The sequence below is a fragment of the Suncus etruscus genome, chromosome 4, assembly GCF_024139225.1.
Source record: "Suncus etruscus isolate mSunEtr1 chromosome 4, mSunEtr1.pri.cur, whole genome shotgun sequence".
Classification (NCBI taxonomy): domain Eukaryota; kingdom Metazoa; phylum Chordata; class Mammalia; order Eulipotyphla; family Soricidae; genus Suncus; species Suncus etruscus.
Window position 1 is genome coordinate 6075563 of NC_064851.1, and position 13725 is coordinate 6089287.

A 13725-nucleotide genomic window follows, 5' to 3' on the forward strand; every position below is an offset into this window, starting at 1 on the left:
CGTGCGTGATGCAAACATGCCTATCATGTAGGGGCACACCATGACACATGCATGCTTACCTATCACACATGAACACATCCCATAACATACGCACAAGGCACAATACAATACCTATTGTATATGAAGATATTTCCATAAGATTATGCTTTGCCTGTTGTCCCACCTTGACCTTCCAGGTGGGGCCGCTGTTGAGAGACGAATAAATAGTTTGGGAGCGAGGTGTTGGGGGGTCTTTTGGCAGAGTTGGCTGGCTGGCTCTAGGTGTGTTTTGGAGGACTCTCTTGGCCCAACCTTTTACCCCTTAACCCTCATGTCCGTGTGGATTATTTGCTGCTGATAAATATTACCAAGATCTCCTCCCAAAAGGGGACAAGGGAATGGGAATCAATTTCTCATTCTGGGAGCTCTTTGCGGATACTCAAACAATTAACAATTGAACATATATGAGCATGCACCATCGCACAGGAGCACCCCCGCTCTCCCTCCTCATGGCTTTTCCTCGCGCCTGTCACCAGCTAACCGATGGACCAGAGGCCTTTATTAAAAATATATAGTTACAAACTCCATTGCCAACTGGGGCTGGGCACGGGGTGGGGGGGGGGCGGGCCACAGGGAAGGAGCTGACTCCAGGACTCTTGCCCCAGGGGACCCCCTGCACCCAAACCCAACACCAGCTGGCCTGGCTCAGAGGAGGTCTTCGGGGTGGGAAACCAGGGGGACCCCTCCTCGCCCTGCAGTGCTCCAGGCACAGACTGGGGCCCCTCCAGCCGGCTCCGTTTAGGGGTATTTACAAAAGAAAAGTCAAGGTCCACGGCCACAGTCATGCAGAAGCCCCCCTCCCCCCAACACTCCCCCCCCATGGTGGCACCCAGCCACACGCCCGCCCGCTGGCAGTCCAGCCGCCTTCCCTGCCCCACCCCGCCCTGCCCGAGGTTCTGAGTACAAAGGGGGCATGTCCTGGGTGGGGGGAGGTCTGGGGTCCCAGAGCAGGCGCTGGGGCACCAGGGCTGACAGGGTGGGGGTCCTGGGCCCTTCCCAGGCCTGGACTCCGCAATGTCTAAACCCCCTGCCTCTCCACCCCAGGCTGGTCCTGAGCAGAAGCTGACGATCCAACGACAGAGGTCTGATGGCGACAGTCCAATGGCGGAGATGTGAAGGCGACAATCCGATGGCGGAGGTCCGATGGCGACAGTCCATTGGCGGAGGTCAGATGGCCGACTCTCGGCGGTAGGAGATATTGTCCAGCGGGAGGGTGGCCTGCATGCGCTCGAGATCCAGGTGGCTGCCGAATTCCAGCATGCGGATGATGCCCGCCTCCTCCTGGGAGCCTGCCTCTAAGCCCAGGCCCGCCGCGGCCGCCGCGGCCTCCTCCATCTCCTCCTCCTCCTGGCTCATGAGTGCCAACTCGTTCTCATAGCAGAAGGCACTGGGTGGCGGCGGCGGGGCAGGCAGCACGGTGATCTTGCTCTCCTGCAGCTCTCGGGCCGAGCAGCACGGCGTGCCGGCCACCTCGTAGGTCTTGTGGAAGCGCGAATAGTCCACCTTGTAGTGGCTCTTCTCCTCAAACACCACCGGCTCGAAGCGGTGGCCCCAGAGGATCTCGCTGGCCAGGTAGGAGCTGCGGGCCTGTGTGGTCATGGCCGTGGCCTCCACCATGCCCTCCAGGATGACCACAATCTCGAAGTCCTCGGCCTCCAGCTCCTCCTTGCCCATGCCGTACAGGGGGCTGTCCTCGTCGATCTCGTGCACGATGATGATGGGAGACACCAGGAAGATGCGGTCCAGGCCGATGTCATAGCCCACGTTGAGGTCCCGCTGGTCCAGCGGCAGGTACTCGCCCTCCTGCGTCATGTAGGGTTTGATGAGCTGGGCCCGCACATGGGCCTCCACGATGTGGCTCTTCCGCAGGTTGCCCACACGCCACATGAGACAGAGTTTGCCATCCCGCACAGAGATCACCGCGTGGTGGCTGAACAGCAGCGTCTGGGCCCTTTTCTTGGGCCGAGCCATCTTGGCCATGATGGTGCCGATCATAAAGGAGTCAATGACGCAGCCCACGATGGACTGCACCACCACGGCGATCACGGCCAGTGGACACTCCTCGGTCACGCAGCGGAAGCCATAGCCGATGGTCGTCTGTGTCTCCACGGAGAAGAGGAAGGCGCCCAGGAAGCCGTTGACATGCAGGATGCAAGGTTTGGCTGCCCCCCCCGCCTCCCGAGCCGAGGGAGCCCGCAGAAGAGGTGGCCACCGGGTGGGGCGGCTGTGCCATCGGTGGTGGTGGTGGCCCTGCAGGGCCAGAGTCCAGGTCACCGTGGAAGAAGGCGATGCACCAGAAGAGGAGCCCGAAGAAGAGCCAGGACACCAGGAAGGCGGCCGAGAAGATCATGAGCATGTAACGCCAACGCGTGTCCACGCAGGTGGTGAAGATGTCAGCCATGTAGCGCTGCGACTTGTTGCTCAGGTTGGCGAAGTACACGTTGCACTGGCCGTTCTTCTTCACGAAGCGGTTGCGGCGTTTCCGCCGGGGCACGTGGGCCTGGCCGTTGCGGCTGTGGCCGTGCATGTCCTGAGGCCGGCGTGGGGTCGGTCACCGGGGCAGAGGCTGGGCCTGGAGGGAAGGAGAGCGGGGACAGGAGGGAACGTGAGATTAGAAGGCTGAGTGGGAACCTGCCCACGCGCCGCGTTGTCTCTGCCCCGCCACCAGAGTGCGCACGTGAGCAGGGTTCTGCTCCTCGCTGGGGATCCCGGAGATAGTGCCCACCCTGATCTCTCACTTTTTTGTTTGTTTGTCACTGGGGCACACCCAGTGACGATCATGTTACTCCTGGCTATGAACTCAAAAATCGCTCCTGGTTTGGGGGACCATATGGGATGCCGGGGGATCAAACCGAGGTGTGTCCTAGGCTAGCGCTGGCAAGCAGATGCCTTACCCCTCCATGTCATCGCTCCAGCCCCTGACCTCCCACTTTTTGTTTTTGGTTTTGGTTTTTGGGGATCACACCAGGCAGCACTCAGAAATCACTCTTGAAGGTTTCGGGGGACCTTATGGGAATTGAGGATTTAACCTGGGTTGGCTGTGTGCAAGACAAATGCCCTCCAGCCCCACCCTATCCTTTGATGTGTCCCTCCAACCTTCTTGGGAGCCCACAGTACCCCCACAACCCTCTATCCCACTTTTTTCCTTCTCCCAGGGGCTGCTCCTAGCCCTGTTGCTGTGTGTGTGTGTGTGTGTGTGTGTGTGTGTGTGTGTGTGTGTGTGTGTTTGGGGGGTGTCACCCTAAAGAGCCAGGGACGAAGCCCTGGTGCACCTTTCTGCTGCATCACCGCCTTCCCACTTGTCCCCAGCACAGAGAGTGAGCCAGGCTCTGCTCTCTCTCCCGGATTCTCTGTTGGCCACTTCTGCATGTCACCTGCAGGCTGACTTAACGTTGAAGTCGACAATCCTACACTCCGGTCTTCAACACCCCGATATGAACTAGTCCCATTTCCAGATTTCAGGGATCAGCAGGACTGAAGTCTGGGGCAGGGAGGATACAGGACAGTGGAACATTCTGGAGACAGCAGAAACCCAAGCCCCACTGTGATTCCTGTCTTGCTGGGAAGGAGAGAGGGGAGCCCTAAGCTAGAGGTGAGAGGATGTAGGGGTTCAGAGAGGGACTAGGGTCTCCTAGGCCACCCAGGTGGGAAAGAAGTGGAGGGGGGCAAACCTAGGGCGCTTAGGGATTCAGCTGCAGGTGTGGTTAGTGTGTTGGGGGGTCACACAGCAGACACTCCTGTTTCCCTTTGTCTCCTGGGGAAGCTCTTTTCAATTCTCTGAGCCTCAGTTTCCTTTTCTGTCTGATGGGGGAGATCAGAGCATCATAGGACCTCGAGAGGCAGTGGAAGCCAGTGACCCAAAGTGGAGGAGGTGGAGCTGAGAGAGGCAGGATTTGCCCATTAGCGGCCCCAGCTGTTTCAGGGGAGGCAAGGGGGTCCTCAAAAACCCACAGCCCCCAGTATCATCAGAGTGCACCAGCTGGGCCTGTGGAGGCCAGCCCCTCCCTCCAGACCTCCCCTCCATTCAGGGACCTCCCGAGAAAGGCAGACAGGACTGCCCAGGGGCCCCAGCGCCTTTGGCAGGCTCAGGTCTGGACTCCCGGGAGCGTCTTGGCCTGGAGTTATATAAGGTTGGAAGTTTCTATTTTCTGTCCTATTCTTCTTCCTCATGTAATTGTGCATCTGTGCAATGTTTATACACTTCCCCGTCCAGGACAACTCGGTTGCCGCAGCAACAGGATCGCGCCAACGCTGTAATTTAAGGATCAACAGCTCGGAGCAGCCTCTCGGGAGAAACTCCCTCTCGCAGCCCCGGAGACCAAACCCTGCCCCCTCCAGCACCCCCTGACTCTGGCTGCCTCCCCTCCCCCCAAAAAAGGAGATTCTTTGGGTGCCCCTGTCTGGAGTAGAAATCCTAGACCCACCAGATAACTTAAGTCACCAAACTGCCCTGGGCCTCAGTTTCCCTATCCAGGAAAGGGCCCAAGGAAGGCCACAGAGTCTGCAGATGGAGCAGAGGATAGGGGGTGAACCCAGCTGATGTGAAGGGACCCACAAGGACAAGAACAGGCCACTGGGTCCCCAACGGGCCGCTGCAGGGTGGAGCAAAGAATGGATGGGAGCCTGAGCAATGCACCCCTCCACTTGGAAACTAGGGTATCTGAGCAGAAGGTGCAGGCCGCAGCAGTACTGTCTTGGGGTAACAGACCGGCTGACCTTCCTCTCCCACCCCAGGGTCCTGCTGTCTCTCCACCTGAGTCTGTCCTTCATCTGTCACTGTTTTCTGTGTCAAACCCTTTTGGGGGTGCAGAGTAATAGCTCAGCAGGGAGGGCATTTGCCTTGCCGTGCAGCCAACCCAGATTCGATCCCCAGCATCCCATAGAGGCCCCTGAGCCTGCCAGGAGCGATTTCTGAACTCAGAGCCAGGAGGAACCCCTGAGTACTAGTGGGTGCGACATCCCTCCCAAAAAATCCTTTCTGGGGTCCTGAGCATGGCCTGTGGAAGTGTCTCAGCCTCTCGGGGCCAAGCACAGGTTGGAGAAGCCGTGCATGCCTGGGCCATGTACTTCTTAGATCTGGAGCTTTGAATCCTGCTGGTGGCAGGTGGAGGGAAACTGAGGCTGGGAGGTGGGGGGAAGAAGCTGCCAACTGCTCTGCAGCTCCGGCCTCTCTGGTGGCCCTCTCTGTGCCCAGCACTCAGAGGGCAGAGACGGCCCCCCACACACACACAGACAGACATAGACACAGACATAGACTCCCACACTACAGGCAGGGCCACTCTCAGACTTGTCCCCAGAGCACTTCACTGGCCTTCACCTCAGCGGCCATCCCTGAGCCCTGGGATAGAGCACACCCATGTACATCCATGTAATCACACGTACAGACTGCACACTTCTACTCAGGCTCACAGAACGTTTACATGTGTACACAGAGACACACAGACACTCACACACCCTAGACAGCAAACAGAAACCTCCCCTCCCCTGGCTCCTGGGGGATCAAAAGAACATGGAGGTCACACAGCTCAGCCAGCCTGTCCTTTCCTTGTGGCCACCCTCACCAAAGAATCTTCTAGAACTCACAGTTCAGGCTCCCGTTGCTGCCTGCTATCTCTCCCCCAGAGCTCCTCTTCGCTTATCTCAAAAGTATTCATTAAACATCTTCCACAGCCCCTTATTTTTCCCCATAGAGGAGCGCAGTAGGTGGAGGGTTGACGGGAGAAAGGGAAGGGGTTCAGATTGGTGCCAGTGAAGCTGAGACAGCCGCAAGTATGGTTAGATCCAGGTGCCAAACCTTGGCCTCTCCCCGTGCGCCAACATCTTACACTTCTCTCTTTTCTCCGGGCCCAGCCTGAACCTCGCCCCCTTGCTATCAGACTCTCCCCAGCAGCACCTCCACCCCCAATGCTGCTTCCTCAGAGCCCCTTAGACCCCCAGGATTTTTCTGCACCCTTGAACTGCTTCTCCACCTGAAGCAAAAGCCCTGCAGGGCAGAGCATGGTGTTGGAGGACTGGAAAGATAGGACAACAGGGAAGGCCCTTGCTTTGCCCAAGGTTCAATCCCCAGCATCGTGTAGGGTCTCTGAGCACTGCCAGGAGTGATTCCTGAGCAGCATAGGAGTCAGCCCTGAGCACTGCCGAGTGAGATCCCCCTAAAAAAAAATCTCATGGGCCGGGCGGTGGCGCTGGAGGTAAGGTGCCTGCCTTGCCTGCGCTAGCCTAGGACGGACCGCGGTTCGATCCCCTGGCGTCCCATATGGTCCCCCAAGCCAGGAGCAACTTCTGAGCACATAGCCAGGAGTAACCCCTGAGCATCACAGGGTGTGGCCCAAAAACCAAAAAAAAAAAAAAAAAAAATCTCATGGTGGGGAGAACACCAAAGGATGGCAGTGCAGGAGAGAGCTGGGGTTGACCCCCCCCCCAATTATGGGCCCTCGTCAGGAATGGCTCCCAAGCACCGCCAGGCATGGGCCCCACTTAAAGGCTTTACTTCGGGGTGACCAGATCTGTTCTCAGGCTTTCTCTGGCTCTGTCTGCTCAGGCCCTCTGGACTCACGTCCCGGCCTACAGGATGGGGAAGGGGAGAAGTAACCCCTCTCTTGGCTATGGGCACGTAAATGTGGGCACCCCAACAGAAACTAGGTGCCATGGATAAGGGGGTACAGAGAGGACACAAAATCCAGAGTTAGACCCCTGGGACTCCAACAAGTCCTGCATTTTCTTTGAGAGGCCCCAGCCAGGTGCTCGTCTCTGTCTGCAAAACTGGGGAGCATAATGGCTCCCCACAGAGAGTGGGGGTGGCCTTGACCAGACAAGACCCCCCACATGGCCCCTGTCTGAGCCTTTCCTCCCTGAGTCCCTTCTGGCCCAGAGTGGGTGATGACTGGGCTCTCTTGGGGTGCTGAGTGCACCCCGAGAGCTGGGAGATTTTCCTTTCAGGGGAAGAAATTGCTGCCAGCCCAGACCCCCTATTTCCCCTCTGGCCCAGTCCCTGGACCACGTCTCCCTTCCTTTCATTCCACTGCCTGGTCTCGGGGCACCTTGTGGATTTTGGGAGGATCCACCAGAGCTCTCTGAGGACCACTCTGCCACGGTGCTGAGGAATCAAACCCAGACCCCCCTCATGCCAACCCCCGCAAACTCCAGTCCTTAGAACCATCTCCCCAGTCTCTCCGGCACCACTTTCTGCCTGTGTGACCTTGAGCAAGTGACTTAACCTCTCTGGTCTCTGCCCTGCAGCTGGCGAGGTGGGGCCAAGAATAGCCTTTACTGCCCTGTCCCTCCCCCCCCCCCCCCCCGCCCAGCGAGGTGATGGGGCAAGATCCACCCAGCAATTTGCTGTGTCCTCTGCCAACACCATGAGTGCCGGACGCAGGATCGATCCTGTGACACCTCCGAAACCACGACCTCAGCGGAAGCTGCTGCTGGTTCCTCCTCTGGCACAGAGAGCCGCAGACACCGGCCCAAGGTCACACAGTGAAGGTGCCTGCAGAGTTGGTCACATCTGCTGTCCTTCCACCCCGCCAAGCTCTGACCCTCTGGAGAAGGAGACTCAGGGTGAGACTGGGACCCCCTGAGTTAGGGTCATCTAGATCCCAGAGAGTGACCCTGGGCTTCTCTTGTCTGGGTTTAGGGAGCACTCCTAGTGGTGCTCAGGGGGCCATGTGGAATGTGGGAGATTGAACCTGGATCAGCCACTTGCAAACTTGCAAGACGGGCGCCCTACCCACTGCACTATCTCTCCAGGCCTTTAGGGCAATGGACGCTTCAGTGGAGAAGTCTGTGAGTGTTGGGGTCAGAACTGTGACTAAAAGGGGAGAGGTTCCAGAAACAGGCAGTGTATGCTGAACATAGTAGTGATGCCTGGAGTGAGTGTGAAGGACCCAAGGGGGACAAAGCCCAGACTTGGAGGTGGGGTGGACCTCACCTTCACCCTGGAGACCCAGGCAGGCAGTGGGTTATGCTTGGGTTAGGCTTTCTGGTTTTGTTCTGTTTTGGGAGGGCCACACCTGTCGGTGCTCAGAGCTTCCTCATGGCTCTGTGCTCAGGGATTCCCTTCTAGAGGTGCTCACGGGACTATCTGTGGTGCTGAGGATCGAACCTGGGTTAGCTGCATGCAAAACAAAAATGATAATCTCTGTACTATCATTTTGGCTCTGGGCTTGATCTTTTCTCTTTTTTTTTTTTTTTTTTATTTTGGGGGATGGAGGGCCATACCCAGTGGCACGCAGGGGTTACTTCTGGCTCTGGGCTCAGGGATTACTCCTGGAGGGCATGAGAGACCCTATGGGATGCTGGGAATCAAATCTGAGTCGGCCACATTGGAGGCAAACGGCCTCTCCTCTGCGCTATTGCTCCGGCCCCAATCTTTTCTATTATTTTTATTTTATTTTATTTTTGGTTTTTTTTTTTTTTTTTGAGTCACACCCGGCAGTGCTCAGGGGTTACTCCTGGCTCTGTGCTCAGAAATCACTCCTGGCAGGCTCAGGGGACCATATGGGATACCGGGGATCGAACCCAGGTCCGTCCTAAATCGGCTGTGTGCAAGGCAAATACCCTACCGCTGTGCTATTGCTCCAGCCCCTATTATTTTTATTTTTTAAGGTTTTGGGCCACACTTGGGGATGCTCAGTGGCTATTCTCAGTGTAGTGCTCGGAGGTCACTCCAGTGGAGCTCAGGGGACTGAACTCAGAGCTCCTTACTGAGTGGAGAAGCTGGAACAAGGGGCAGCTGTGGAACAGGCATGTGCCTTCACCACTGCTTGATCTCTCTGGTCCTCCCCTGGTCTTTTTCATGTACCTGGAGTTGCCCCCACCCCAGAAGGAACACACACACACACACTCAATACAGGCAGTTCTATGCTGTCTCAGGGCCTCCCCTGACCCGGCACAAATGAGTCAGAACAGAAGTCAGGGATCCGGGGGCCCCCTCTCAACTCTACCTGCAGTGACAGTGACAGAAACTGGTCCCCGAGGACCCACGGTCAGGACCTTTTGTGTCTCATCAACCTCAAAACCGAGATGCACAGCGGGTTCCAGATGGTTCCGAACAAAACAGCAGGACCGAGGGGCTGGGAGAAGGGATGGCGGGCAGGTGGCAGGAAGGGATCAGGGTCTGGGAGGATAGTGATGGAGGGAGAGAGATGCGAGCCCCCAACACCACTATGAGTGGTCCTAAAACGAGGCCAAAGTGACTTGTGTGTGGCCCCCAAAGTGGCCACGGGGAGCTTTGGGGTCTGACAGTCCCCAAAGATTCTGGGCACTGTTAGAACCAAACAGGACAGGCTTTGCCATTGTGGGGGGCACAATGTCTTGGAGGAAATTGAGATCCTTGCAAGGTTCTGCTGTTGGAGCCACAATCCAATGGTCCAAAGCCCATTTTAACCTGTGAGTATGATGGGGTGTTGGGGAGAAGGGAACCCCAGAAAAGAAGGGAACCTAGACCAGTTTATCACAGACACAGAGGAAGAGGCAGAGCCCCTAAACCAAGTCCTGACCCCTTGAGCTAGCAGGACCCACCCCCCAGAATACCCTTCATCCCTGACCCCAAAGAGTCAAAGTGTCCCAGAGGAGAGGGGTGAATAGCGATGGAGGACAGGGGTGGTATCCACGATGTCTCCTCACCCAGCCTCTCTGTCAGGGTCAGGCCTCTGCCCCCCCCCACCCTGGCACGGGATCCTGAGGGTGTCTGAGCTGGGCTCCAGGAGACCCCCTCTCTGGTCCTGGCATCCTTCAGCACAGACACCCCCCATAGCCTTGGGGGTGGATCCACACCTACACTCTTCTTCTGGAGCCCCAGGTGGCTTTTGGGGGGCAGTAGCCCCTGCCCGACCCCAGGGGGATCCCCAAGATGAGCTTCCAGGGAGAGGAGTGCCCGCCCGCCTGCAGTGTAGTACGCCGTGTAAGGAGGAGAGAGGCGTCATCTGAGATGGGGACCCGGGAAACGGGGAGCAGGTGGCCGAGGCTGGGTGGGAGGAAGGATTCTCACCGCGCCCCCGGCCGTGGCTCTGTAAATTTAGAAGCCTGTGAATGTATTAGAGACAGAGGGAACAAAATCTCTGCAGAGAACTTTGCGAGGCGCGTACGCTGCTTCTGGAAGGGCCGCAGAGGGACAAGGAAACTGGGCTGTGTGGCCCCGGGAAAGGCCCGAACCCCTCTGAGCCCGGAGAGAAAAGGGGACGAAGGGGTCAGTGGTTAGGGCCCTCTCCCAGCATACACCTGACTTGATTCCACCTTAGGGGGGGCCACAGAGCCCTGAGCTCCGCCGGGTGAAGCCTGAGGGACGCCCCCAGCACCTGCAGGGCCTGCGCCAAATCATATCCTGGGTCCTGGAACTGAACTTCTGGCTCTCTGAGCTGAGTTGGGGCCTGGGGCTTCCTCCTGTCTTTTCTTTTTTTTTTTTTTTTTTTTTTGGTTTTTGGGCCACACCCGGTGACGCTCAGGGGTTACTCCTGGCTATGCGCTCAGAAGTCGCTCCTGGCTTGGGGGACCATATGGGACGCCGGGGGATCGAACCGCAGTCCGTCTCCTAGGCTAGCACAGGTAAGGCAGGCACCTTACCTCGAGCGCCACCGCCCGGCCCCACCCTCCTGTCTTTTCAAAACCCCAACCCTGGCTAGCTGAGGAGGTGAGAGACACTGGGCAGGTCCGGGGAGGCAGCCCTTACCCCAGCCTGACGGAGGAGACAGCTGCTCTCCTATTCCTCCCCAAGTGCCAGGAGACTCTGTTCCTGCCTCTGGGCTCCAATCCTCTGGTCCATGTGGGGCCCAAGATCAACCATGGCAGTAAAGTCCCCAGATCCCCAACTCCCAGCAACCAGATCCCCGGTCCTCAAACCCCAGTCCCCAGATCTCCAACCCCAGCTTCCAGAACCTCAGACCTCAGTTCCAGATCCCTGAATCCAATTCCAGATCCTTAGATCGCCAGCCTTAGATCCCAGCCTCAGATCTCTAGATTCCAGATCCCTAGATTTTGGCCCTGATCCCTAAAACCCCAGATCGCCAGCCTCAGATCTCTAGATCCCAGCCCCAGATCCTTAGATTTCCAGTCCCTCAGATCCCCAGACCCCAGTCCCAGATCCCTAGATCCCAGTCTCGGATCCCTAAATCACTGGATCCCAAGCTTCCCAGCCCCAGGCCCTTTAGATCCCTAGAACCCCAGTCCCAGATCTCTAGATTCCCAGATCCCTAGATTCCCAGCCTCTCCTGCTCCCACAGGCAGCTGAGGGCTCTGCCCAGCTCTGGGCTCTGACGGTAGAGTCCACGCCGCACTGCATCTGCACCAGCCGGGCAAGAGCCGGAACCCGGAGGGATGTGAGGGCCAGAGACTGACCAGGGGCTGGTCATGTGGGGCCTGGATTCGATCCCCTGAGTCTGGGCTCTGGGCACCCTCCTGGGGGTTCCCTGCTGCCCCTTGGGTGACGCTGTGGGGCCTAACTGCGGTGATCCAGGCCCCACACTCACTGGACATTCTCCCCACCTGGGCCCCCAATCATTGACCCTCACTGTTCCCTCCTCTCGTCCAGCAGCCCTGAGTCCACAGGTGCTGGGGACTCGAACCAGAACCAACCCCTTAGCTTAGAGCTATGGGGCATCCCTCCCTGCCTGCCCCTGTCCTCCCCTGCCCTGCACCTCCTTTCTAGCCACCCCATTTTCCATCCTGCCCCACTACAATGAGATGCTTGGGTTTTCACAGGCCACCCATCCTGCCCAGATGCTCTCATACCTGCCCACCCTTGGGTTCTACTTCAGGAATTTACAAGGCCACCTCCCCCAGGAAGCCCCCCAGGCACTCACATGCTGCTGCAGCGGGCTGCGGTGGCTACCTCCTCCCTTCTCCCTGGCAGTCTCTGTCCCTGCAGGGACCTTGAACCTCAGCTGCACCCCTGAACCCCAGCGCCCGCACATGGCGGACATTTACTGAAACATCTGACAACTGACAGAGAAACAAGATCATTCCAGCCGTCCTGATCCCCAGAGGGCCTTGGCGAGGTGAAGGGACAGAACGTGACCAAAGAGGAGCTATTTCTGTCGCTGAGTGCGGAGCCTCTCAGCCGAGGTGGCCTCAGAGCGCAGACCTTCTGTGGCCTGGAAGGGGGGGCAGAGGGCCTGGCCACCGCCTCGTCCTCCAACGAGCACTGTGGCCGTGGTCAGGCGCAGCTGGTCAGGCACAGGCGAAGGGTCCTAGCGCCCCCCAGAGGAGTTCCAAATGCTGGGGGCAGAAAGGCTGAGAAGGCGGTCAGGGGTACACTGAGGTTTGCACCGCCCATGAAGGTCACTGGGCCCAACTGGGAGCAGCCTTTGCAGAAGTGTCACTGAAGACATCCTGAAAATATGTGACTATGTGGGGTCGGGCCCAGAGCATAGTGGGGACAGTGCTGGTCTGGCACACGGCAGACCTGGGTTTGATCCCCGGCATCCTATCGGGTCCCCCAGGGCACCACCAGGAGTGATTCCTGAGCACAGAGCCAGGAGTAACTCCTGAGCACCGCCAAATATGATGCCAAAACTATAAAACAAACAAGAAGTGAGCCTCAACCTTGCTCATCTGAGACTTTCCCAGCCCTCCAAGTGTGTGTGTGTGTGTGTGTGTGTGTGTGTGTGTGTGTGTGTGTGTGTTTTGTTTTAAGTTTTGTGATGTTTTGGGTTTTTTTTTTTTTTTGGTTTTGATGCCATACCCTGCGGTGCTCAGTGGTAACTCCTGGCTCTGCGCTCAGGGATCACTCCTGGCAGGCTTGGGGATCGAACCCAGGTCGCCACATGCCAAGCAAATGCTCTATCTGCTGTACTACCAGTCCAGCCATAAGTAAGACATGGTTTTTGTGTCTGCTTTTGTGATCCGCAATATCCCTCCTAAAGCTGGAGAGATAAATCCGGAGCTTATATGCTGAGGTCAAGGACTGACCCTTGCTCGTAGCCAACCCCAGTTCTGTTCCTGGCACTGCCTAGGCCTCTGGAACACCCTCAAAGTCACGAGTCAGCCCTGAGCTCAGCTGGGTGTGGTACCAGTCCTCTCCCCAAATATCTTTCATGAGAGCACTGAGCGGTAGAGCACATGCCCCTGCATGCCCTGGGCCCTGAGTTTGATCCTTGATACCGCAAATGGTCCCGGGCACCACCATAGTGGGGCCCTAGTGACTCCCGAGCACTGTAGGATGTGGTCCGAATGTCGTGGGCAGCACACAAGAGGCTGAGCTCAGGCTCTATGTGTGGGCAGCTAGGTTCAAATCCCATGTATCTCAAGCACCCCTGGGATGGATCTCTGAGGACAGAGCTAGAAGTAGCCCAGGCATGATTTTCCACACAAATAAATCAATAAAAGTAAGAAGGAAATTAGAAACCCAGTCAGAAAAGGGGCCGGTGGGTGGGTCTCAATGGGCCAGAGACCACGGGAGCCTCGCTTTGTGTGACTTCACCCCAACTTCCTTCTCAGAACCCCACATCCTCCCATTCTTCCTCCCTCCTTTCTTCCTTACCTTTCTCCTTCCCTCCTTCCATCCTTCTTTTTTTGTGGGTGGGTCACACCCAGCAGCGCTCAGGGGTTACTCCTGGCTCTATGCTCAGAAATTACCCCTGGCAGGCACAGGGGACCATATGGGATGCCATGATTCAAACCACCATCCTTCAGCATGAAAGGCAAATGCCGGGGCCGGGCGGTGGCGCTGGAGGTAAGGTGCCTGCCTTGCCT

General features: G+C 57.5%; 1 protein-coding gene across 1 annotated transcript; it reads right to left on the reverse strand.

Moving 5' to 3' along the window:
* Nucleotides 1-1130: 1130 nt before the first annotated feature.
* Nucleotides 1131-2566, reverse strand: KCNJ4 (potassium inwardly rectifying channel subfamily J member 4). Its single transcript, XM_049771630.1, has 2 exons — nucleotides 2252-2566; nucleotides 1131-2214 (listed from the first exon to the last, which is right to left on the reverse strand). The coding sequence occupies exons 1-2, from the start codon at nucleotides 2564-2566 to the stop codon at nucleotides 1207-1209; spliced, it is 1323 nt and encodes a 440-aa protein (XP_049627587.1). The 3' UTR covers nucleotides 1131-1206.
* Between the last annotated feature and the right edge of the window lie 11159 nt (nucleotides 2567-13725).